General features: G+C 40.9%; 1 protein-coding gene across 2 annotated transcripts; it reads right to left on the bottom strand.

The window, feature by feature from the left end:
* On the bottom strand, positions 1–27,251 carry pkib (protein kinase (cAMP-dependent, catalytic) inhibitor beta). Of its 2 annotated transcripts, XM_030741265.1 has the most exons (4): positions 26,991–27,251; positions 26,003–26,199; positions 3,656–3,807; positions 1–1,840 (listed from the first exon to the last, which is right to left on the bottom strand). In XM_030741265.1, exons 3-4 carry the CDS (start codon positions 3,795–3,797, stop codon positions 1,758–1,760), a joined length of 225 nt encoding a protein of 74 aa, XP_030597125.1. In that variant the 5' UTR covers positions 3,798–3,807; positions 26,003–26,199; positions 26,991–27,251; the 3' UTR covers positions 1–1,757. The 2 variants fall into 2 exon arrangements, with proteins under 2 accessions (XP_030597125.1, XP_030597124.1); XM_030741264.1 differs by lacking the exon at positions 26,003–26,199.
* Between the last annotated feature and the right edge of the window lie 617 nt (positions 27,252–27,868).

Genomic DNA, 27,868 nt, shown 5'->3' with positions numbered 1-27,868 from the left:
TATAGGTAAAGCTTGTAGATTTAATATGGCAAATTTCACCACCAGATAGAATCAACATAAAGGATTCAATCCAGCTAAGTAAAACAGATGCACCAGGACACCACAACATACACCTCTGATTCATCAGTCCCTTAAAATGCGTCAATCAGCTTCAGACAGACCACAGACACTTTATCGGTACAGCATTAAAAAAAAAAACAGAGACTGGGCAGCAGCACATCAGGTTTTCCTTGTTGCATTTGTGAAACATCCACATAAAGACAGGCCACCAGTCAACACATCTTCAAGAAGAGACAATTACAGGACACGTTGTGTTTGTGGGTACAGTCTGGTAATCATACAGGCAGAATGTATGACATACATGGATTTTACTACAATATAGTTTATATACAGTAGCAGAGGGCGGGGTGATAGCTGACAAAGCGTGAACTCTTGCTGTTGTTTCTCGCTCTCCAGCTCGCGTCCCATTCACAGTTCAGCTTATGTGTTGATGAGAGCGAACAGACTTTTCCCCGCGCGAGAGAGACAGAAGGCGAGCTGCTGCCATTTTCAGCACTCTAAACACATACAGTAGTGGAGGTGGCGGCATTGCTTAATGCTTGCTCCCGTGCCCAGACATATGCTGCTGTCGCTGCAGACAAAAAACAAAACAAAACAAAAAAAAAAAACTCGGTTTTGACGCAAATCCGTGTCTGTCCACACAGATTTTAGGGAAAGTGTTTTCTTCTTTCATCTACAGTCCAAGTAGTTCAGATGTTTTTTTTTTTGTTTTTTTTTTAATGATACCTCCTGTTAAAACTGAGGAAATATCAGTAGCCCCAAAATTTCCAATAACAGTACTTCACAGAACACAACACCCATTTTCAGTTGTAAACTGCCACTAGGCACATTTTCAGAGATTTGGAAAATGAAGAGACTTTCAAAAGCAGCCTTAAGCAAAAAACAAAAGGAAATCTTAATCTTTTCTCAGTATTATAATGAACTAGTGTTGGCAGTGGGACACTATTCTCTAAAGGAATGTCTCAAGATGTGGACAACATGTTGTTTGGATGCACCAAATGACACCTAAAAAAGTGTACTGAGTCCCTGGTTGCTGTTATGATTAAAACAGTCTGGTGATGAAGGATTAAAAACTGTACAATTGCAGTGGAGTTATAGGCTCATTTGAAAATGCACAGTAGCTCATACACATTTCGTGTAAAAGCATAAATGAGCCAGAGAACACACAGTTCCCAGTTTTCTTAAATCGTGTGCCGGTTTGCACTGAGCTGGATTAAAAAGCTTCAGGCCACTGCAGGCTGCAGTTAAACTACTGTCATAAAACACAGAACTCTACAAAACAGAAATCTGCAGGAAATGCAAGAAAAATGGTAGGTTACAGTTTGATTTACAAGTTGCTGTTTTCTTTAGTTTTAAATAAATCATACAAAAATAGCAATAAGAATGTACAGTATACAGGATCTCTCATTGTCCTTTTGCTTCTCGGTGTAGCGTACGCATATATGCGCACATGCACACGCTGTGTGGTTCAGAACTAGGTGACGCCTGACTTGAGAAAGTACCAAACAGTCCTAAGCTCTTGGCTCCAGTCCTTTGGGAGTGGGTCCATTGTCCTCCCTCCGTGGCTCAGCTGCCTTGCAAACAGTGTGACTCTCCACAGATCATCACTCATTCTCCCACAGGTCGCCCTCCGCCTCATTGCTCATCCTCTCTCAGGTTATCTCTGTAGGTCTCCGGGGAGGTAAATAAATGACTCCCTATGATCCCTCTTTTCCATCTGAGCTTTCTGGCGGTGCTGGTGGCTCCTCTGCCGTGGGCGACTGAGCCCCTCCCGGACCATCTGCACATAAATTTTAAAAAATTACATCCAAAGGCACAAATGAGGAATTTCTTTCCAAAGCTACTGCTGATAAATAAGTGAGTTTTTTTTTTTTTTTAATTTGCTTTCACTTTCATTTTATGGCTCTGATTTTTTTAGAAAGCCCAATGGTAACAAAGAACTGCAGTTAAAAAAAAAAAAGAAAAAAGTTTTTCTCATGTTTTTGCCACTAAAAGAGAAACTCCCAAAGATCTGAGTTTTTGTGAGTAGAGCTGTATTTGAATTGCACCTCCATGTTTGTGATGCTAAGTTGTTTTCTACAAATGCAGCCAAAGAAGTTCAGTGGCCCAAATTTGGCCGCCTGGTAGCCACAATAGTGATGCATAACCAGGAAATGGTCAGTATTTCTCTAGTGACATTCCTAGCCTAAAGCTCACCCATCTGTTACTAACTGGACATCTTTTTAAACAAGGACAACTGTTCCTAGGTCTCAAAATCTTTGCCATATTTGCAAACCACAAATGTGCTACAGCCAGGCTTCTGGGGACCGAATACACTATAGTGCCAAAAGTGCTCACTCGTCTGCCTCCGCAAGCATATGAACTTGAGTGACATCCCATTCTTATTTCATAGGGTTTACTATGATGTTGGCCCACCCTTTGCAGCTATAACAGCTTCAACTCTTCTGGGAAGGCTATCCACAAAGTTTAGGACTGTTTATTGGAATTTTTGAACATTCTCCCACAAGCACATTTGTGAGGTCAGACACTGATGTTGGTGAGAAAACGACCCTGAAAAGGATAAGCAGAAGAGGATGGATGCATGCATGGATGGCTGGATGGCTCACTCCGCTCTAATTCATCCCAAAGGTGTTCTGTCAGGTTGAGGTCAGGACTCTGTGGAGGCCAGTCAAGTTCTTCCACTCATCCATATCTTTATGGAATTTGCTTTGTGCTCTGGTGGGCAGTCATGTTGGAACAGGAAGGGGCCATCCCCAAACTGTTCCCACAAAGTTGGGAGCATGAAATTGTCCAAAATGTCTTGGTATGCTGAAGCATTAAGAGTTTTCACTGGAACTAAGGGGCCGAGCCCAACTCCTGAAAAACAACCCTACACCATGGATGCAGCTGCACGGCCATGGAAACCCATCACATGAAGCTGTCTGCGTACTGTTCCTGAGCTAATCTGAAGGCCACATGAAGTTTGGAGTTCTGTAGCAACTAAATCTACAGAAAGTTGAAGACCTCTGTGGACTATGTGCCTCAGCATCCACTGACCCCGCTCTGCCACTTTACATGGCCTACCACTTCGTGGCTGAGTTGCTGTCATTCCCAATAACTTCCACATTGTTATAATACCACTAACAGCTGACTGTGGAATATATATAGTAGCGAGGAAATTTCATGACTGGACTTGTTGCACTGGTGACATCCTTTCACGGTACCACGCCGGTATTCACTGAGCTCCTGAGAGTGACCCATTCTTTCACAAATATTTGTAGAAGCAGTCTGCATGCCTAGGTGCTTGATTTATACATCTGTGGCCATGGAAGTGACTGCAACACCTGAATTCAATGATTTGAATGGGTGAGTGAATACTTTTGGCAATGTAATGTATCTCAGCCAAGTTCACCAAAACATCTTTAGGTAATGGAAGGGTTGGTTTTGATCTGAAAGTGAAGTGCCCTCACTTTAACGTGTACTGTTTCTAAACAATCCAATATGTCTTTTTATATGCTAAAGTACTCAGAATATAGTAAAAGACCTAAGACCGAACTATGTGAAAACTGTATTACTGTGGTTAATAGTTAAAGTTTAAAAAAAAAAAAAAAATCACCTTGTAGGGATAGCTCAGCCAGTTTCAAAGGTAAGTCACCGGGGTTTACGCCTGCCGGAGAGCCCAGGATATCAGGCAGGGCATTTCTCCTCCCCGAGCGCCCCGAGGAGGCAAAGTCCAGCACTGGTTCCACTTCGGTCATTTCAGGAACACTTCATGAAAAAAAGAAGGTTACAAAGTTACAATTTTGTTAACCCTTAAAAATAATGTGTTTTCTAAATAACATGATTTTCACAATGTAACAGAAATACATTAAGTGGATATATCGCAGTGCAAAATAAAGGTATGATAAATGATTTTAGCTGTGCAGTATTGCCGCTTTGTTTATTAGTCTCCTAGCTCTTGCTAGCTGTGCAGAGATGTGTTAGTCTGAGTCTTCAAATTTTCTTCACTTACAAGTCAGTATTATTTAGGATCTTATTCTCAGTACAATACATTGTATTGTTTGGTTGGTTTGACCAAAAGACCAAACTGCAGCTTGTTAAAATAAGAGGCAGCAAAGGTGTTGTTAGTAACAGTTTCAGCCCTGTTTCCAACAACGTTGGGACACAAATTTACATCAAAACAGAATGAGTGGAAATTTTAAATCCCATAATTAACTGAGAATAGACAAAGGAAAAAAAAAAAAAATGTTAAACCTGAGAAACCACTGTTTTTTGTTTTGATTGGATGCTGGTAACATGTGACATAAAAGCTGGAGTTGCGTAAAACTCTGTTGTCACGATACTGTTTGAAAACTGAGGAGGCATGCTGCTGTAGTTCAGAAAGCCAAATGTTCCCTCATTCTTCCTTGATATACAATGTTACCTGCACAACAGCTTAGTCATGTGATTGTTTGACATTGTCTCGCTGAAATAAGCAAGGTATACACACACACACACACACACAAACACATATATAAAATCTGTATATATGGTTCAACATGATGTGCAAGTTACCCATGCACCCCAACACCATCATTTTGTAACGTTTTGTAATGTCTGTGTCGGCCTCTTCAGCCCAGAGGACGATCAATTTCAAAACGGCTTTTGGCGTTTTGATTGGTCAGACCACCAGATAGTTTTCCACTCTGCAACCCATCAGTCCATCATTAATGAGCATGGGGATAAAGAAGGCAGTAACATCTCCTGATGTTCATTATATGTGTGTGTGTGTGTGTTTTTTTCTTTTTATGGTGAAGTTTTAATTTGCATTTGTTGATGCAGCTTTGAATTGTGTTCACTGTAAATGGTTTTCAGAAGTGCTCCTGAGTCCATGCAGTGATTCCCACTACAGAATCATGTCTGTTTTCAATGCAGTAAATTCCAGGTGGTTCCAGGTCTTATTTTGTAACAGTTCACTCTCTGTGCTTTTTTAATGTACTGTGAGGGGAAAAGCTGTGTGGGGTACATTTTCAATCATCTAGTTAGCCTATTAATCATCCCTTTATCTACCTTTAGTAGTTTTAATGACAGCACTTTTAAATAACTGGCTTTACATTTTGATTTATACAGAGTGGCCATTAATGTTGACATTTCTCAGAAAACAAAATGAGCCTAATCTGATTCAAGCATCAAGAGAAAAGATTAATCACTGAAGAGGAGGATGTGTCTGTCTGGTCTCATGGCAACCAGCAGCTGGGGAGTCAGCTCCAGGCTACACTGGTGACAGGCAGAATTACATCCCTTGTCTCACAGACTCACATAAGTACCGCACAGCACAGACACACACACAAATACAGCGAGCCACTGTTGCCATGGCAACAGCACAGAAAAAGCACCACTGGCAGGTAAACATATGACTGGAATACATTCGCTCACTATCTCACTCTCTCTTCCCAGTCTCCCCCTTTTGTTGCGTTGCCTCCCTTTAAATAGCCGTACCATTCTGTGGAGCGACATCTCTGTTCCCATCGCTCTCTTTCAACAAAGGACTGACATGTGAGTTAATGCATATTTGCAGCTATACACTTGCACACACACCATCTCCAGAAAAAAGGGCCATAAGTTGACCATCTGTTAGCCTCGAGCGCAGTTGTAGCCTTGCCACTGAGCTCATGTAAGCTTTAAATGCCTCCATAGGGAAAGGCACATTTCTCCCAACACTTTCACATTATCACATGCTGACAGCTAAAACTCTGGCTGCAGGAAGGGTTGATGGCTATGGGCAGGGTAATGTGAAGGCTTGTACATGCTGTTGTTGTTTTTAAAGGTGACATACAGGATTTATCAAGCCCAGTATATAATTTTCAAGTGAATTTAACTTAATTACCAAAAATATTTAATATATTTTAGTACAAAAAAAATGTATAATCACATTATCCACAATGCACACCCTCCTTCACACCGCACAGGATGTACACACTGTAAGTTACTAATAATTCATGCAGCTTTGATTAACTGATGTCAAAATATTGTTCACGCGCGTGTGTGTGTGTGTGTGTGTGTGTGTGTGTGTGTGTGTGTGTGTGTGTAAAGGCATGCGGTTAGTGGGGTTGGGTTAATTGGTGCCTCTAAATTGCTCATATGTGTGAATGTGAGTGTGAATGGTTGTCTGTCTCTCTGTATTGGCCCTGTGACAGACTGGCAACCTGTCCAGGGTGTTCCCTGCCTCTTGCCCTATGGCAGCTGGGACAGGCTCCAATCAATGGCAATATGTCAAACAGTACAAGCAGTTTGGAGCCTATATTTTGTGTCACCTTTAGAATCCTATTTCCATTACTGCCATATTTTTTTAACCCAAGAGCAATCATAGTCAGCAAAACATGAAAGACATGAGGGAGCATATATGAAAAAAAGAAGATGAAGCCACACACAAAAGGCCAAATTGATGGCTAGATGACTGGGTCAGAGCATCTCTAAAACTGCAGCTCTTGTGAGGTTTTCCGGTCTGCAGTGGACAGTATCTATCAAGGAATGAACAGTGGTGAACCAACGAAAGGATCATGGGCGGCCGAGGCTCACTGAAAGAAGGCTGGCCCGTGCGGTCCGATCCAACAGACGAGCTACTGTAACTCAAATTGCTGCTGAAAAAGTTAACGCTGGTTCTGACAGAAAGGTGTCAGAATGCACAGTTTGTTGCATATGCAGCCGCACAGCCACAAACCAGTCAGGGTGCCCATGCTGACTGCTGGCCACTGCTGAAAGCGCCATCAATGTGTGCATCAGAACTGGGATTACAGAGCAATGGAAGAAAATGGCCTGGTCTGATGATTCACATTTTCTTTTACGTCACGTGGATGGCCAGATGCATGTGCGTTGCTTACCTGGGAAACACCTGGCACCAGGATGCACTATGGGAGAGGCAGTGTGATGGTTCGGTGTGGTGCTTTGGGTTCTACCACACCAGGCAAGACCCCAGGTGCAGGCTGTGTAGAAATGCCCGTCACACAACCCAGCACATAACAGCAGGGTGCAAGATGCTAGCAGGCAGTGCATACATGGAACGCCATGACCAAGTGGCTGGCATAGTATACAGGTACTTAACTCATAAACAATGTCACCTAGGATGTTCAAATTCACACCATATATGCATCGATTAAAAATCTTAGACAAGTTCAAATCTCGGTGACCTTTACCTGAATGTAAAGGTCAGAGTTCAAGTTCCACAAAAACTTGAAAGTTGGCCATAACTTGAGAAGGATGTGACTTAGGATGTTCAAATCCACACCATAGATGCATACTTTGATCCCCCCCCCCTCCAAAAAAAAAGCTCAGTGTTTGCACCAGCTCAGCGGTGATCATTATCTCGGTCCCTCATTTGGAGAGGCTTGAAATTAATTGGCTAAAGTATTATAATTTTAAATATACTGTAAGTACTATTTGTAATGCTTGCATAAAAGACATTTATATTCAATTACTCCAGAGACATTATCAAATGGTGTGTTTCCTCCCTTGAGGTGTTCTGCTAGGCTTTTATTATAGCTGCCTTCAGTTGCTGCTTGTTTGTGGGTCTCTCTGAAAAAGAAGTGAAAAAGATGCTCTACTGGGTTTAGATGAGGTGACTGACTCGACCATTGAAGAATATCCTTTCTTTGTTCTTGAGAAACTCTTGGGTTGCTTTTGCAGCATGCTTTGGGTCACTATCCATCTGCAGCATTTGTGGGAATCTCAGCACAGTACTGCCCTGTACACTCAAGAATTCATACTGCTACTTCTATCAGCAGTCACATCATTAATAAACACCTTTTGGTGTTGCTGAGCTGGCCAGTGCATCCTTTCGTTTAAGAACCAGACTATTGATGTGGCCGCTCCAAAAGTTTCTGCCATCTCTGACAGGTTTACTATTTATTTATTTATTTCAGCCTAATTACGGCCTCCTTCACTTGAACTGGCAACCCTTTGGGCCTCATATTTAAAATTAAAATGAAAAACAATAAAACACAAATTCAACACGTTGAATCAACTTAGATATATTTGCTGCATTTGTCATGAAATATCAAGGGAGCAGGTCTCACCACTTGTCACTGAAACCACTTGTTAGTCAATTACGCAATTATTTCTGAGCCTCTGAAAATGGAGTAGCATGTTTAAAAAAGGATGTAATTCCTAAACTGTTCATTTTTGTTAAACCCATTGAATTAGAGCTGAAAGTCTTCACTTGAATCCCACATTGACTGACTTGAAATCTGTTGTAGTGGTTTGGAAAGGCAAAACTACAAAAAAAAAAATGGGCCTTTGCCCAACAAATAATGGACCCAACTGTATATCCATCATGTTTCCAGACTGCTTTCAATTATTTGATGATTATTTGGCACGCTTAATTACAGCAGTTTGTTGCAATTGTAATTGAGATTCAGTTTGTGGTTCAAAGGGGTCGAGTGAACAATATCAACTGTCCTCGTGTTTCTCAAACCACCAGCATAAACTTCATATGAAAATACAAAGAAAGAGCTCTCAGTGTTCACATAAGCACTTCACGTCTGTAAATATACAGTAAGTGCTTTCTAGAGAAGTAGTTTGTGGTTGCAGTACTAAATTTAAGCATTCAGTAAGATTATACTGTAGGGAATCCAGAATATTGTATAATATTTCCCTCTCAGGGACCACATGTCAAAGCTCCTCTTTGTCCTGGATCAGAGGCAACAGTTCAGCTGCAAGTCCAACAATGGGCGTTTAACTGGGGCCGAGCAGTAAGCCGGACAGCTCGTCTCTCCTTAAAGTTTCAGTCTGGCTCAGAGGCTTCTCAAGCCGAGAAACTGATTATTAACGAAAAGCTTGGATTTCACTGTTAATCCGGATAACTAAAGCTAAACTTTGACTGATACGCTGACTTGCTATACCGACCTTTTATTTAATACCAGGTACTGGCCACAATCCCTCACTGCTGATGTGACAGCTTTTCCAGGATGATTCAGCTCCGGGAGGGGGGGGGGGTGGTTTAGACCGTCAGACTGGATTGGAAGCTGACAGGTTAAGAAGTTTACCCAGCTAAACATCACTGCTAAAAACATTAACTTCCAAACATCATTGCAAATCACTGGCTTTCAGTGGCTTCACTGCTGAAATATCAGAGTCAGTGACAGTCATGGAAACCTAATGTTAGTCCAGCCCTAATTAGAACATCTGGTATCTTTCATTAAGCTCTTGGATTAAGCATTGAACAGGCAGTGACCCATCATGTGAACAGTTTTATTTTAGATGATAATCCCATCTAAACTGTTGTTGGATTATCTTGTCAAGTAAACTGACCTACATAAGGTATCTGCACCAGCTCAGGCAGACACAGGAACAAGCTGCAGGTAAGTTACACAATAAGACTGTTATAAAAGTCTGTTGATAGGAGAACAATCAGAGGTCGAAGCTGCTTTACATTAAGTGTCCAAACATACTGAAGTGAAAAAGAGGACTCTGCCCCCCCCCCCCCCTTAAAACTTGAAGATAATGTCACAGCTCTGCAATTAAATAAGAACTCATTAATCCTGAAAATTGCTACCTGGGTTATTTCTAAACACAGCGAGCACTATTATTTTGCAGCATACTATACACCACATACTCGAGACATCCTCTGTTGTGAGGCTACTGTGTAAATAATCATGCAGCTAAAATTATCCACTTACATTTTCCAGGTGGGTACGTGCAAATGGAATAAAAGCCTTTTCACACACGCCTCTTTCTGTGGCTTTAACAGAGCAGTCTTAAAACACCACTAAACTCATTTAACATTAGAGGTTAGTTTTGACAACAACAGCACAGGGCATTGTCTCCAATCAACCTCACAGGCTCTCAGTGCCAGGGAAGAAGGGTCTTTTCAAAAGAAGCCTTACTGGCTTTTACAAAGGCGCACCCGCTATTCTGGAAATGCTAAATGGAAATGCAAGTGGAAGGAGGCCGAGCGAGAAAGCATCACAGAAAGAAAACAAGAGAAGCAAGCAGAAAGCAACGCCGAGAACACGACATCTTGGACTTTGTGCATCCATGCAACTGACGTCAACATGTCTCTTCTGATGTGTGGAGAAAATGCAAAACTCTGGCAACTTAATGTTGGATTGAGCTCGAGAAATTGTTCATTATTTGTAGAATGTGACCTTTCGCAGACTGCACTGATTCCCTCTAAAACCAAGACGCTGAGAAGCTTTTACAAGTTTCAGTTTAAGAACCTCATTTGAAAGATAATCCAACAAACCTTTACCAACAAATCAGCTTTAATCAAACCCTAACAAAAAGGAATTGTATCAACAGGCTAATGTATTAAATTCAGCTCTATGCAGTTCAGGTATTTTATGTTTGGTATACCAGCAACTTTTCTCTGTATGCTTTCAGTAGTTTCTTATTTAACCTCAAACTGTGGTTGATTAAGTTTATGTGACTGAAAAGCTGTGAAAGCGACAATTCTTTCTATGACAGCTTCTCTCCTCCACTCTCATTATATTCAGTGTAACAGATGTTGAAGAGAGTTTATTGTACTTACGGTAATGTAATATATTAAAGTGAAGAATACAGATTCATTCATTTAACACTGGTAATGATTCACATTCAGTGTCAGCAGACACCTGAAACAGGGGCAGCTGTGGCTCAGGAGGAAGAATGGGTTGTCCACTAATCACAAGGTTGGTGATTTGATCCTCGGCTCCTCCAGACCATAAGTCAAAGTGTCCTTGGCCACTGGAGTGTGAGGGAATGCACGATAGTTATAAAGAGCTTATAAAAGTGATGCATAAATGGGTAAATGTGGGTTGTATTAAAAAGCTCTTTAAGTGCTCAGTTAGAGCAGAGAAGCACTGTGTACAGTGTAAATAGTATTTGCACCCTTCTTGATTTCTTTTTTTGGTTTTTGCATATTGTTTCAAATCATCAAGCACATTTTAATATTAGACTAAGATAACCTGAGTAAATACCAAATGCAGGTTTTAAATGATGATGTCATTAATTAATGGAAAAAAAGCTATTCAAACCTACCCGGCCCTGTGGGAAAATATAATTGCCCCCTAAATCTAATAACTGGTTATGCCACCCTTGGCAGCCAGAACTGTAATCAAGCATTTGTGATAACTGGTGATGAGTCTGTCACGTCACTGTGGAGGAATTTTGGCCCGCTCTTCTTTGCAGAATTGTTTTAATTCAGCCCCATTAGAGGATTTTCAAGCAGGACTGGCCTGTTTAAGGTCACACCAAAGCATCTCAATTGGATTTGAGTCCAGATTTTTTTGGAGCCATTCAGAGGTGTACTTGCTGGTGTGTTTTGGCTCATTCGAACAAATGTCCAGACATTCTAACTTCAGTACCGTATGGCAAGTTGTCCAGGTCCTGAAGCAGCAACACAGCACTGCCACCATGTTTGACTGTTGGCTTGATGCTGTGTTGGTTTTATCCCAGATGTAACAAGACATATTTTCCTATCATGTCATTCCTGTATGGCTCCTGTAGAATTTGGATCGGGCTCTTGAAAAGCAAAGAAGCTGCTAGTTTACTTATCCTTTACCAACGTAAGACATAAAAATGTTGGATTGGTACTTACTAACAACTGAAGCAGTCAGATAAAGAAAGATAGTCACATGAAGTACCGTATTTTCCGGAGTATAAGTCGCACTTTTTTTCATAGTTTGAGTTTGGCTGGGGGTGCGACCTATACTCCGGAGCGACGTATATGTGACATTTATAACACATGAACCAAAATACTCCAGCCACTTGACATCTCCGTGAACTGCAGCTTTAAGGCAGTCTTGCGTAACCTGTGGGCGCAGTGGATGATGGATGGAGAGCACAGCTTAACGGCAACTGGGAGAATGCGCCACCCAACTTTCCTGGAAGTCATTGGATGGATCAAGAAAACATGGGCTTCAGTGACAAACCATCCTGTTGGGATTCAGAAAGGCTGGAATAATTGGAACTGCAGCTGACGACGAGTCTGACTAACGCGACACAGAAGAGGAAGCGGCGCTTCGTCTACGGAGTGTACGGAATTGTTTAGAAGTGACACCGAGGATGAAGAATTCAATGGATTGATGGTTTGGTTAACTTGTTAGTATGTTCTTTATGCTATGGTTATCTGAATAACTTAATGTTACGTTAACATACTGTAGCGATTCTCTTAGTTAGAGAGCGTGTTGATGTTGTGGGATTTCGGACTGTTCGGGAGGTTCGTGAAGGCAGCATGGAGAGAGAGAAAAAGACCGAGAGCTTGCCTGTGTGTGTGTTGCTGTTCCGCTGTTGTAGTTGTGGTTGGCGTGGCTGTGGCCTACAGCAGCCGTTTTTATGTTAATAAAGACGACCTTTGTTGTGAATATCGCCGACTTTGGAAGTGTGTTTACAACGTTACAATACCGAACACGTGTTCGTTGTGCGTCATGTAGCTGAATGTGTTACGTTAGCATAACGTAGGCGTAACCGTGTTCGTCCTGTTCTTTAATCCATTATTATTTTAAATTGCCGTTCAAGATGGAATTTCTGCTCTGGGTCTCGGATTCTATCAACCCCCCCCCCCCCCCCCCCCCCCCCCCCAAAAAAAGTGCGACTTATAGTCCAGTGCGACCTATATATGTTTTTTCTTCTTTATTATGCATTTTTTGGCTGGTGCGACCTATACTCCGGAGCGACGTATAGTCCGAAAAATACGGTACCTGAAATTTGTACTCAAGTACGTGGGCTACTGAAAAATCCATTTAATCAACTGGCAGCTTCAGTGCAGTAACTTTATAAAGTGGCATCCATCAAAGCACTCTCCTCTCTAAACAAGAGACAATAATAGATATTCCCTGAGCCAAGCAGCCTGGCCCTGCCTGCTGCCTGAAGCTGACCTCTGTTCTGCTTCTCAACAGTCCAACACTCACAGTGTGACAGCCAGAGCTACTGCACACTTTACCAAGTATAGCTTATGAGCTGGCGATGATTAAATGGAACATTATAAAGATGTTTTATGGTCACTTGTAGCGACATCCAGAGAAATATTTAATTAGGCATCAGCCGGTTGTCAGTATGTATGTTTTTTTTCATAGTTACGTATGTGCGCTGCTACGCCGGCTCTCACGCTTGATGAGAAAGCAGGAACAGTACGAGATTAATCCAGAGCCGTTTTTAAGCAGTTTCCCTCAACAGTCAGCGTCACCACAGTAAATCCAACCCCTGTACGTCCATCCCTCTTCTCCTATAGTCAAGGTATTAGTCAGTAAGACTGTGGGGGCTTAGGCTGGAAAACAGCCGGCCCGCCTGAAGAGGAGCTTCGAAAGAAGCGATGTTTACACAGCCGGCACAGACATGAGAAGTTTTAGATGAATAAATAATGCCTGGGATTAAGTCCCTTGCTATTTTTAGTTCCTCATACCCTGTGATTAGACCCCATTCTTCTCCTGACTTTTTTTCACTGTTATCCTAAAGCTTAACATGCTCTAGCTGCCATGGAAACTGCACCTTTGTTAGAAAGACAGCTACAGTATATAGTGGAGGAGGGGAGCCAAGGAGGAAACATTTTGTCTTCTACTACAGTTATATTGTTGTTTTCTGCTTATTTAAAAAAAAAAATTAACAACATGATATATTTTAAGATTAAGAAAATTAACAGATGGAATAAAAAGATGTACAAAATATTATTCAGTGCAAAACTATAAAGTTATATGTAAAAATCATAACTAAGCAAAGAAATGATGGAAGGAAATAGGCCTCATTATTTTAGTCACATAAACTGGGTGCACAGAAGGTCATGCATATATGCACTGAGGGAAAGTGAAGCACGGCACTGATGTCAGCAGTTGGTTTTCAAAAAAGCTACAGTATGTTTTTTCTTCCTAAGCAGCAGCAGTGAAGAGAGAGCGAGAGACAGAGAGAAGGAGGAAAAAGGGAGAGGTGAGACTGATCTAATGAGACAGTGTGATCACAGCCTCCCTTCAGATCTCACAAACATCCCGGGCAAATCTGCCCGTCTTTCTCGCTGATCCGAGCGGCCTTCTTCTCGCTATGGCTGGCTGCTTTTATGTTCCACAAACCAGACAGAAATTCATCAGCGTTGGCTTTTACTTTGTAGATAATTTGCTTAGGGGATGAGAGAAACTGTCAAGGTCTTGTGCTACAAGTGTGGGCATGTACAGTAAAACCTGAATGATTTGCTTGGTGCACAAAATGTCTCAAAATGTTACATTTTTCAAGGGTTTTTTTTTTTTTTTTTTTTTTTTGGAAGCCAGACACTCATTTTAATCCTTTGCTCAAAAAATGTTATGCATGATTTACAATGGATATTATCACCCTTAATGTCCCGTAGCAATGGTACATCCTATTTCAGAGGGTTATCTCTCTGAATGTGAATTCACTTCTAAAAGAAACACTCAACTGACCTGTCCTATCCTAGCTTAGCAAATAACTAGGCATGGCAGGTCTTTCAGCTTTGAATTTTTACACATGCAGCAGCTCTGTGCAAGGTGATGGTACAGAGTTCGCAGGGAGGGCCTCTATTTTTAACCTTTCCAAAAGCGAAATAAGTAGATTACTTCCTTAAGCAGTAACCTAGTGATCCATCAAAGCCAAGGAGCATTGTCTAACGTATTTAGCAGACAATTAGGACTGCCGTCTTAAAGTCCTTGAGTCAAATTTTCAGTTGGAATGGCTCTTAGTTTCTACACAGTACTGTTAGAAATAATGTTGGTTCAGTCCTGGACATTTTTATAGGGCCACAGGTACCAGGAGCAGGGGACCCATTGGACCACTGAGGATTAGTTAGACTCTCTACCCCAACATCTTGATTTAGGAGTTCAATATTTGCTGCTACTTTTGACATTTAGAATTTCAAATTATGCAAATGAGAAAGTATGAATGTGTTCATTGTTCACCTACAAAAACTTTGTTTTATAGCAATCACCTAAATAGGATTATGTTGAATGTCCCTATGTGCAACATAAGAACAGTGTTCAGGTTATTGCAGAGGATCACTGACTGGTGATGATGCTGACATTTAAGGCACGTGTACGGCCAACATGTTCATTAAAAAATAAAAATAAAAAAATGTACGGGTCTCAAGCTTTGAACTGAGCCAGGTGTAAATGCTAATTATATAAATAATTACAGCTGATAAACTCAGCATGAACCAATAACTTGTTGGATCAGTGCATCTGTAGTTGTCATAAGAGACTTCATAAATGACATCCAAGACTGGAAAGATGATGGGCACAGCAGGCTCAGAAAGGTTCATATCTTCCATGAGAAAGACGAGAATTTTCAGTATTACAATATGCTTTCTTAACAGAGTTTGAGAAACTATCCACAACAGGACATCACAAGCATTTTGATGTCATTTAGCTATACTGTTTACTGGTACAATTCCAAGAAGTACTTCACATCAAAGTCCTTACAATATAGCCCTTTAACCGAACCATTCTCTGTTATTAACTGTGTTTAATGTGCAGCAGCAACAACAACAAGCCTTTATATGAAATGAGGCCCACAAAATGGCCTCTACATTGCCAAATATGAAACAGATTGAGCAGCTTTTCATAAGGGTCAATCACAACAACAGAACACCCAGCTATTTACAGCAATTAGCACACTTGACAGAAAGCTGTAGAGAATGGCTGGCAGGCAGCGCTGGCAAAGACTTTGGGGATGATCTGAAGAACAGGCTGTTTTGGGAGAAGTACGACTTTTGCATGTCACATTCTGATTAAGAACTAATCCTGACCAGATGAAAACACTCTCCTCTATTTGGTTCTTTGGAAGGGTCAAACATTAGTAAATCATATTGTCCAAACTCCACAGAATGACTTTTCTATATAAATCTCTTACAAAATCTTCAACTTAAAGGAAGCACAATGGTAAACTCTGAGCCACCAAATTTTCTTAAGCTAGCAATCATTTAGACAGCAAATATGATTTTCAAATGGATAATGGATTAATCAAATGAGACACAGCTATAAAAAAAAAAAAAGTAAAAGAGAATGCAGAACTTGAAAGTACACTGATATAAATATTTCTGGGCTTTTTCATACAGTATTTATAATTGAATCCAAGTTCTTATTTTTGTTTACGTCATTCACATGAATTTTCTTTTCTTTGTGTTTCAAGAGCTTGAGTCATATTCTAGAGAAGTTCTGCAGGGATGACATGAAAAAATAAAAATGTAAAAACCCATGCAAACAGATTAACAAAGGAAATATATATTGCTGTGAAAAGGTATTTGCCCTCTTCCTGATTTATGATTTATTTATTTATTACACTTGCATGTTTCAGATCATCCAACCAATTTTAACATTAGAAAAGATAACCAGAGTAAATGCAAAATGCAGTCTTTAAATTATTTAATTTATTAAGGGCAAAAAAAAAAGGCTATCCAAACCTACCTGGCACTGTGTGAAAAAGTAATTACCCCACACCGTTAAATCATAAATGTGATTAACCACATTTTTTTGCAGTTCAATTTCACTAGCCACACCCAGGCCTGATTACTGCCAGACCTGATCAATCAAGAAATCACTTAATAGAACCTGTCTGAACCACTGCTGACCAAAAAGAACACAAAGGCTCGTCTCAGATTTGCTAAAAAAAAAACATCGTGATGACTCCCAAAAATATTCTGTGGACTGAGGAGACAAAAGTTTACACTTTTGGAAGGTTTGCACCCCATTACATCTGACATATAACTACCGCAGCATTTCATAAAAAGAACATCATACCAACAGTCAAACATGGTGGTGGTGGTGTGATTGTCTGGAGCTGCTTTGCTGCTTAAGTACCTGGACGACTTGCTGTTGACGGAACCACGAATCCTGCTCTGTACCAGAAGATCCTGGAGGAGAACGTCCAGCCATCAGTTTGTGATCTAAAGCTCAAGTGCACTTGTTTTTTAAAGTGGCCTAGTCAAAGTTCGGACTCAAAATCCTCTAATGAATTTTACCTTTAACTTTGTGAAGTAAACTTCAAGCCCCTATGCCAAAAAAAATAAGATATTAAAAGACAGAATCTGATAACAATTCTAAATTTTGAGGCACGGTTAGAAACTTGATGCTTTTTTGTTCCAAAGCAACTGAAATAGCTGATAAACAATTTCATGAAGGGGACAAATTACTCTCCAGGTTTATTTGGCTGGGGAAAATACCAAGAATGAGGTATCAAATACTTCAGCTAGCGAAGGATAAAAGTGGCCTGGCCCTGTCCTGTATGAAGGACTACCATTTCTCAGCTAACCTTAGGACCCTGGTGTGCTGGTGTGATACAGAGTACCAAGCGAGATGGAAAGAAATAGAAATGGGAACCACTGGAGAATGTCCACTTCAGGCAAGACTAGGAGACAAAAGACTTATTAAAGAGCAGGTGAAACAAGACAACCAGTGGACTAATCTACCACTCAAAATATGGCTAAATATTATCAATAAAAATGACTGGCATCAAGAGGCAAAGCTCCTAAAATGGTACTTATATGACCTTGATTTCACTCCTAACTCCTAAAACATGGCCTAAGCAAGGCATAATCTTAAAAGATTTTAAAGAAACAACAGCCACATGTAAAAGATTTTGAATCATTAAAGAATCAAGACCAGTTTAAAAATAATGATTTCTTTAGATATCTACAAATCAGGCACCACACACAGAGCTTCATGACAAAAGGCAAAAATCTCTTGAAGGTCCCTATTTCAATATATAGGGAACTTCAAGAGAATAAAACTACAAGCACAACTGATATTAAGGAAGATACTTGGCTACAACAATGTGCATTCCAATGGAAAATCTCAAGATCTAATTGCTGAAGTTGTTTTGTTTGGAAGATGTTTTGCAGATTTTTCATTACACCTGCACAAAGCAAACATTACTCAGGCCACTCCAGTTGTTGGAGAAACTGTGGATTCCAAGATGCAAATCACTTCTACTTGTTTTGGACTTTCATTAATAAGTCAGTTTTTTCTGAGCTGGTGGTAATCTTTGGAATGCAAATTACTGGGGTGAACTATTATTTGGACTCTTGAACACAAAAGATACAGGTGAAGAGACTAAGCGCTTGTTTGGGATTCTGGGTCTAGCAGCTAGAAAGGCAATTACTAAGAAATGGTTGAGTCAAAATGCTCCAACAGTGGATGAGTGGCATCACATTGTCTATAGAATTTTTAATATGGCACGAATTACTTTCTCTAATAGAACAAATTCAATAGAATATGGAAGAAGTGGAAGAGATATATATATTAGTAAGGTGACAAGACTCTGTATAACCGTATTTACTACCTATATCACTGGTTGTGTTCCCCTGTCAACCCCCCCCCCGCCCCGCCCCCCTTTTCGTTTTGGTTTGGTTTGGTTTGTTATTATGATTTTACTTATTTTTGCTATATCTTTTATAATCAAAATTCTGCAAAATACAAAATTATAAAGAAAGAAAATCCTGTAATGTGATTGAATTAAAAAAATATTTAAGTATGACAAATGTGCAAAAAAACAAAACAAGAAATCAGCAAACACTTTTTCACTATATGGTGCACATGGATCAGAAAAGTGAGAGAACATTTAAAAAATTTTTGCACTCAGATTAGAAATCTGTCTGCAAGTCCAATTTCACAACCTTGATCCTATATATTTTTTTTTTTTCACAAATATTTTTATTGGAATTTTCTTCTATTATAATTATAATGTCATTATAATTGACCCTATATGTTAACAAAAACACGTTCATGCGAATCGCTAGCATACTCATGATACCTGACAGGTGTTGGTTATCACTGATAATCCCACCGGTAATATCAGAGTCCAAAGTGTTAACAACTGTTAAGGAAAAGATAATGAATCTATGTGCGTCACAGTCGTCCAATACATGCATGGTGCAAACAGGACAGCGTGTGCTGTTGTCATATCAATATATCGGCATAAAGCCTGTTTCGTAAAGTGTAACCAAGGCCGTCCTCCACCCTGGGGCACCCTCTGAAGGAGACTGTTGTGTCAGCAGCGATGTGGCACAGGCAGAGGCAGCTACATGTGCTGCCTGGGCACGCTGGCCACCACCAACAGGCCTCTGGCACTCACTGATGACAACCTTGGCAAATGGGGCATTGGTCAACAAACACACACACACACACACACACACAGAAGGCTGTCACCCTGTGTCAGCAGAGGTGTCTCACTCTTGTGTTGGTTTTGTGTGTGACTAAAGCTGCACTAACCTCCTAATCCTATCGCAACAGTGATAGAAAAGGATTTCACAACCACTCCTGAAATTTTCTGATGCTTATTAGAAAATGTATTGAGGTTCAAACTTATCAACTAAGGGCATTTTCCCAACATTTCCTTCAGCTTCTCCTGAAAAAAAATTAAAACCGTTTTCCTGGCTCAAAACAGGAAAGAGGGCTGAAAAATGGCCCGTTTGACCACATCAGGAATCCACCACACTGGAAAGAGCAAGGCCAGCTGTCATGTGGTATAGGTGTGATATAGTTTAGTTTAAATAGAGGAATGACGGTCATCCTTTTCTGACAGTCTCTCCAGGAAAATCTTCACAGCAAGAGAGTAAATATAATCCATTGCACAGCTGGCCAGCTACAGTTTTAAGTGTGTGTGTGTGTGTGTATATAGCACATCTCCGGTTTTCAAAGTGACAGAAATGGTTGGACACATTACAGCCTAATCCAACACCAGAAAGGTGTGAGTGTGTGTATCTTTTTCTTTTTGAAAACAGCTGTCAGCTACAAATAAGACCACAAGAGGGATGAGGGTGAACCACAATACCAAACAGCTTATTATAAAGCTCCATAAAGGCAAGAATGCCTGCAGATTTTAAATAATAACCTATATGTTCATCATTACTAAGGATGCAATGATCAGATATTTGGATCAGTCTGGTCCTGACTACAAAAACTGTGTCTGTAAAAAAAATATAAATTTATTCAGATCAATTAAGAGTTATTCTGTGTTTACTTCACCATGTGTCAGCAGCAGTACACTGGTTATTAGCAGGAGAGCTAAAACCTTAGCTGCACAGGCCTAGAGATAAGTTGGCAACCCCTTGACAACCTCCGTTTGCTCGGGAATAACGTGTATTCCCTGACTGGCTGGCATGTGGTTGCTGGAGGTTGTTTCTCTTGCTGCAGAGAGTTGAACTCCCAACTTGAAAAGTGGGTGAAATGCTGCACCAAAAACCTCCATTTGATTGCTTTGGTTCTTAGCGGATTGCAGCAGTCACCCATAGTTTGCAGACATATTGGTGTCCTCCACGCAAACACTTGCTAAATAACCACTGAGCAGTAATGAAACTTGAAAATGTGCAATGCAAACCTGGAACAGATTTGCACTGACTTGCGTGAAAGTAAAAGCTGTGCCTTACTGCCAAAACCATTATAATTCAAAAGGTGCAACTATTTTAAAGTGAAGAGCTGCCATTTCTGGCGAAATTCCATACAAACTACAAGCGACTGACAGGGGCAATCTGCAAAGCAATATCAAGGAGGTTTTCGATGCAGCACCACATACCTCTCTGTGACTAATTTCACCTAGCAACAGCAAGCAACCTCTAGCAAGCATTCACCAACTGTAGCAGCCTGTGGTTGCGAGGCAAACCACAGCAATCTGCTACTGACCAAAGCAATCACAAGTAGGTTTTCCATACAGCACCATATACCTCTTTGCAACCAGTTTTCACCTAGCCACAACAAGAAACCTTCAGCAGCCACTCAGCAACCATCCAGGAAATACACAGTTGCCAACTGTTCTCTAGGCCTTTGTGAATGGTCCTTAACATAGCCTGGCCACAGCAAAGGCTCAGCAGTTTGGAGATATTAAACAGTTGCTGCATCAACAACTTTCATGTGTTATCCTCAACTTGATTATTACTTTACTTCAAATGCTTCTCGTCATATGGCTGGACACATTTGTGTGCACTCAGTGTAACTGAGAGCAGGTAAATAGCAGTATTCAATAAAGACTCTCACACTGGTCCAAAAAACAAGCGACAGCTTAAGCAACAACACACGGTGACTTTATTGTCATTAACAGAAAAAAAAAAAACAAAACAAAAAAAACAATGAACATTTGTTCTAGGACATTAGCTGTGTCGAGGCTGCCAAAGCGCTTCTCTTCCCCTTTGAGATACTGGACCAATCACAGACCTACAGCAGGTCTAACTCTGACAACAAGAAGAATGTTTTAATTTTTAACTGATTACATTTAACATTTTCTAATATTTCTGCCTTGCTGCCACATACACTTGCAAATGTGCCAAGTTGCCAGGTACCGACACAAAGAGGCATCCTCAGCAAAAGCCTTGCTCAATGATGCCCACTGAAATACAATTCAAACTGCAGCTGAACCTCTCATCCTTTGACAGTATCTTCAGTTACCAGCAGAATAAACTCATGGTTGATGCCTGACAAAATGTTTCGAGATGCTGTGCCTGTTTCTAGGGCCGTGAGAATCTCATGCTGTAATTACAGAGGAAAACGAAGCAGCTGATTCTATTGTATGGTCTGATACCCTGACAGGGTCATTGACCTGTGGATCTGATGGATGCCTTGGGAATTACAATAAAGCCTTTGTCTCCATAGTGCAGCCATCCATCTCTCCAACTGTTCCCTTCCCATCTAATCAGTATGGATAAGCTGGCAGCAGGAGAGATGACATTGATGAACCCTGGTCCTTTCTCATAAAGTCAGGCAGTAGCATACTGGAGGAGGTCTAAGAGGTTATGCTGCCACCCCACTGCCTCACATCAAGCAGGGCTGCTGTGACAACAGGCATGGAGAGGTTGAGGTCAGAACAGTCTAACACAACTTCTTAGAGGAAAAAGGGTCCCCTCTGTTCCTATTATCATCCGCTGTCCTCTGCATCTCTGCAAAACATGCCTGCCATTTCACATGTCCCCGGCTGCCAGGTGGGGAAAGGAACTGACTGACACATTTTAATGGCAGAAAGATAAAAGTTGCACCAGCTAAATGGCAGCAAGCCATAGGTCACAATAAAGGGCAGTGGGCTTTACAGAAGCAGCGGCTTGGACTACACTCTCATAGGTCACCGGTCAATACAGAGGAATAATGAATGACTAGCATTTAGCGCAGCAAATTACTGTTTCCACCCTCAAACCGGGAAAGCCCGCAATCAATGGGAATTGCATTCAGCGCCTGGTGGTAAAATTGTGGCTGTCGTTTCTCTTGCTGCTGAGGGATGAAAACTTGAAATGTAGGTGCAACTTCATCAGATAAGTGGAAACACTAGCTTTTTTTTTTTTTTTTTTTTTCCTTCAATAACAAATTTAAGGCAGGCAGCAGATGTGCTGACACGCAGCAGCTTCAAAACAACACGTGCCCCTCTGCTTTTCATCTTAAAGTATAAATCTGTAGCAGGACTGAGAACATAAGCCTCACTGAAACAAAAAAACAGTATTACAAAAATTACAGCCGATAATCCGACTGTCTTGCGATTGAATTTCACTTTACTGATGGATTTTCAAGTCTCCGCTATTTTTTTTTTTTAAGGGTTCTTGACTGCACATGAGCCTGTGTCATTTTCACTTGTGCCACCCTTGGTATCAAGAACTGCAATCAAGCATATGCGATGACTGCCAGTGAGTCTTCTGAATCACAGTGGAGGGATTTTGGCCCACTCTTGTTTGCTTCGGGGCACAAACCGATGGCTGGACATTCTCGTTCAGGATTTTCTGGTAGAGATCAGAATTTGTGGTTCCATCAATTATGGCAAGTTGTCCAGGTTCTGAAGCAGCAAAGCAGCCCCAGACCATCATACTACCACCTCCATGTTTGACCATGCTGTGTTGGTTTTACGCCAGATGTAACGGGACTCCAAAAAATTCATCTTCTGTCTCATCAGTCCACAGAATATTTTCCCAAAAGTTTTGGAGATCACGATGTTTTTTGGCAAATCTGAGACGAGCCTTTGTGTTCATTTTGGTCAGCAGTGGTTTTCTCCTTGGAACTCTCCAATGGATGCCATTTTTTTTCCCATTTTTGTTTTTTACATTTTATAACCATTATTTAAATGTACTGTTAATAAATAAGGTAATATGTGCAGACTGCATTTACTCGCTCTGTTGTGGTATTAGTGTGTGTGTCTATCATTATTCAATTTTAATAGCGGATCGGTTTAGTTTATTGGTTCTCTGATTAGTGCTCTCCTGCTGTTTGCCATTTACAACCACTGAGTTTCTTCTTCTTTGCTGCAGCTCTCATTTATTTGATAAACGCCACCACTGGAAGTCATTAAGAAGTGACTCCAGTGGGTTAAACTGGTGGGTGAACTCCATAAAACAAAAAAGCTAGAGCTACAGAGGGTGATGCATTTGAGCTTGATAAATGGCTGACAGCTAACCTAGAGTCTAAATTTAATGTATGGACGAAATAAAAGATAATAAATTGGTCATTAAAGTTGCTGATGAGAATTTCTGGAATCATTAATTAATCATTCAAATATATTTTACCAACAAACTTTTCAACTTTTGACATTTATGATTACAGAATTTTGTTGTTGCTCAAACTTAACTGTGTTGGATTTTAATGAGGGGAATTGTTAGATAAGGGATGAAGATAAGCTTCTCAGCAATGTGGAGGCCACTGAAGATTAAACAGTGTTATAGGTAGAGCAGTCACCTGATTACTGATAACAGTGGCAGGCCTTGGTCCTTGTAAAAGATAAAGTGAGGCTGACTGGAACTGTTCAGGTTACTGGCAAAGGATCGCGCAACCAACCATGTCTGGCACCTCTGGGACTGCAAAATGACAAAGGGTGGGGGAGTGGGGGGGCATGCAATGCAATGTCATCATCTGTCTGCCATCATCAGTGTTAAAACACAGTGACGTGAAGACTGATTTCCAGAAAGACCAGGATGCAGAAGGAAAGCAGATGACAGGAAGTCAGATGATTCACTCAGGGATGAGCACACAGGGCAGGCTGGCTGTGATGGCGGTGTGAGAAAGGTACCTTCTCTTCTTATAACAGGATATTCCCTAAGAATATTCCCTAAAGGAGTTTAAATTTTACAAGAACTGACTGTATCCTCTTTGAGAATAAAAGCACATTTGAAAGGCTTCCAACCTTCAGCTTATATCAGTTTTGTAGTTTGCCAACATCAGAGCTTTACTGGTCAGTGCTTAAGAAAGATTTGTTTGTAGAACTATTTTATCAATCCATTTAAAATTGTATTTACTATAAAATGTGAGCTAACAACATATATAAAATGTCTCTATCAGATTCTTAAATCATCAAATATGGATATCGATATCACTCTTAAAAATCCTATATCGATCGGGCTCTTGCTAACGGGGTTCTTTGGTACTAAGTCAGCAACAAGAACTTGAGTTTTTTCAGTATCAAATGTGCTGGGACCGGAGATTTTAACATCAAGAATATTGGTGGCCTGTAAACTTGCAGAAACAGGTCGTCTGTGACTTTTGGGGAAAAACTTAACAAAAAAAACAACAACAAAAAAAAAAACAGGTCACATAAGGCGACATTTGGCCTCGGAGTCGGATGATCAAGTACAGACGAACAGAAAGCTAGAACGCCCCAAACGTCACAGAACACATGGAGCATCACAGACACTCTACTTAAACGCAATTCAAGGTGAAAGAGATTCAGTTTTTTCTACAACGCTGTTCTGAAACGTTACCTTTATTGTATCTGCACTGAGCAACACTCCACACACACACAGCACTTACACAGGCTAACGTTAGCTTGTTTAGACCATATTAGCTACAGCTCATTACTTAAAGCAGGTGCTGTTCTTTACAGAGGCTTCTGTCAGTATGCTTCAGTCCGGCTAAAACAATGTGCTGCATCTTTATTATGAAACGCTTGCCATTTTGTTCATGGCTCAGCCAATATAGGATTTTTAAAACCAATACCAATACTCGTGATTTAAAAATCAAAGTTTTTTTGTTGTGTCAGACACACAAAACATAAACGGGACAGAACAACATTTGTTATGTGTAGTTTACATTCTGCTTGGATCAGTTAAGGTGTTCCAATCCAAACAGCTGTGTTGCTAACAGGAAATTTGCAGAGCGCCCTCTGGTGGACAAACGATGCAACATCAACACTTATAACAAGGTTGAAGGCGGTTTCACTCGTCTCTTTTTTACTTTTTACATTTTCATTTATTGGCCATTATAACTGCCGATAACGATAGATAAATAAAGCACACGTTCTCTAATCTTATCTAAATGAAGGCGCCACAGCCTATTAAGTACAAATTAGCCCATCAACATTACTAAATAGGTGTAAACTAACTACACTTTGAAACAATCACTATAAAGTTCTGCAGACCACTTTGAGCCTTACCTGTATTTATGTAAATGACATTAGATCAAATTAAAAGTAGTTTAATTGATAATAAATAAAATAATTAGCAGCCCAATAGCTTTGAAAATAAAAGTAAACAAAAAGGCCAGTTTCAATTTAATTTTGACAAAAGCTCAGCTGCAGGTCAAGGATGTCAGTAAATCAGCAGCACTGACAGGGACATCTGTCCACCTACTGTTTAATTCTCTATTTTCCTCTTACTTGTTTTTTTTATTTGAATCCATAGCTAGGGGAAGTAAAGATGGACCATTTACGTGCCTACATCCGCTGCTATTGAGATTCAGCACAAATAAAAATATAAATGTCACATTCATCTAGTGTTTCCATCAAAGCCAAAGGGAGACTATGGGCAAAGGAGCTGCATGCAGCCCTAGAGCCACGGGTTTGAGACCTCTGAAAGTAGGGAAAATTCAATCTAGCAGTGCCCACACAGTGTGATTGACAGGTGATCACTCCATCACAGAGAGAAAAAAAAAAAACCCAGCTGGTGCCAGCCACTGAACCGAGGCCAAGAACTGAGGCCGACTCTCAAACTGGACCTCATGGTGATGTAATTAACACAGGGTGAAATCACAGAATTAAACCAAGTGCCTCAGAGCTAAAAATCGATTTTAAAAACAGAGAGTAGATACAAATTCCCCCAACAGACCCCAGACTACAGTCTCCTTACCTGATGTTGTAAAGCACAGCTATGATTCACTACAGAGCTCGAGCAACAAGATGACACAGAGAGAGGCAGGCAGGCAGGGATTCAAATCCTGAGCTGATTTGGGAAAAATTTCAGCTTCAACAAAGCATGAAGATTGAGGCTCGTTCAAGGGCCTTTGCTCACAGTGGGTCTGACACTCATGAGAATGTGAATAGATGCTGTGCTGAGGAGAAGGACAAAGAGAGCAGGGCTAATAAGAGTTTAGTAGATTAAAGGGTTTAACGGTGACGACCTGTTAATATATAACAGCCAGGTATGTTATGAAATATTCATTTTAGTGCAGGTCTAGATTTTTCAGCCTCTCATAGCGGCATTTGTGGTAAATTATGTATGTATTTTTTTTTAGGATTGTTTTGGTGGTGCGGTAACATCTCTAATACTGAATCATTATGATCAATCTCGACCATCCTTTTTTTTTAATCATTTAAAACGTAGCCTGAGAATTATTCTAACACTTCATGTCTGAAGGTCACAGTTTACCCAATAAACCAGAGCAGATAATCCAGCTGCCATCAGCCTCTCTGTTGGGAGCCTGTGGCATTTTCATGTGAACAGCTGATGCACACACACAATGCTACCAGCTCATGTGGAGGTGACAGGTAGGCTGCTGGAGTTGAAACATGTGAACATCCAAAATAAGGTGCTGTCCAGTTTGAACAAGCCTTCAGCTGATGCCTGATGGGAGTGCTGCTGGCAGATAAGACGGTCGCATAAGGATTTTTGGTTTAGCTCCTGTTGCTTTTAATTTTTAGATCACTTTTAGTCCACATAAGGGCTCCAGCATGCCACAATGAGTCCACCCTGCCTTGAATCTATTTAATGAGCGGCGTCTTCTCCTGCAGTCTTCTCTCTGACTCTGTTTTGGTGGCACAGGAGCGGAAGACAGTCCGCTGTCCTACCTGTGGAGCAGAACAGGTGAAGGTGTATGTGCACAATGACGAACACTCACCAACTGATTTCAGTGCGCTTCAGGCGAGGTGGTGGTGGTGAGGGGAGGGAGCCTCCAAGGAGTAAGAAGTTGGAATTAGCCGCCAGCCACCATCTTCCGCAGGGACGAAGAAGAGAAAGTGCGCAGTGTCAGGGAGTCCGTCCGACACGAAACATCGCACCGCTTCATTCCAGATGGCAGCGCCGGACCCGCGGCACAGTGGACTAAACGCAGAGCGGCGACGGCGCACGGACGGAGCAGCGCTTCACTGCGCGCTCAGCGGCGGCGACGAGGAGGGGCGTCAAGACGCGCGCGCTTAGCCCGGAGAATACAGGAAGAGCGGGGGATTCGACCTTCAAAGTAAGAGCATAACGCGTGTCGATAAAAAAGAAGTGGGACGGCTACTTCGTGGCAAATAGAAAAAAACTAAAACAAAACATAAATATATAAATAAAAGAAAATAAAGCAGTACTACACCAGAAAAGAATTACTTTTATTGTTAAGCAGGTCCATTTGTATTTGGGGCATGACAGTGACAGCCATAGAAAGTAAGTAGGAGCAAACTGAAACACATGAAGATTTAGGCTAAATAAAATAGAAAACTCCATGATGTCAAAAAAAAAAAAAAATATATAAATAACATATAGATTATTTTTTATATCAATTAAAGAATGGAGACGTGCAGCAGAGTGTAAAGATGTGCAAAATGCAAACCGCAGCACCCAGGAATCAAACCCAGCTTGTAATAATGGGAATCTGACGTAATACCGCTGCACCAACAGCTCTCGAATAAAGCACCAGAAACGACAACCTGTATGTCACAGAGGACTGTGAGCCTTTGGCTATTGTGTTCTACTTAACCAATAGGTATGGGACCTCTTCACGCCCTGAAATTCCGA

This window comes from Archocentrus centrarchus, chromosome 11 (assembly GCF_007364275.1).
Source record: "Archocentrus centrarchus isolate MPI-CPG fArcCen1 chromosome 11, fArcCen1, whole genome shotgun sequence".
Taxonomy (NCBI): Eukaryota; Metazoa; Chordata; class Actinopteri; order Cichliformes; family Cichlidae; genus Archocentrus; species Archocentrus centrarchus.
The sequence above is the reverse complement of the archived record's forward strand: the minus strand, read 5'-3'. Positions and strand labels throughout refer to the sequence as shown.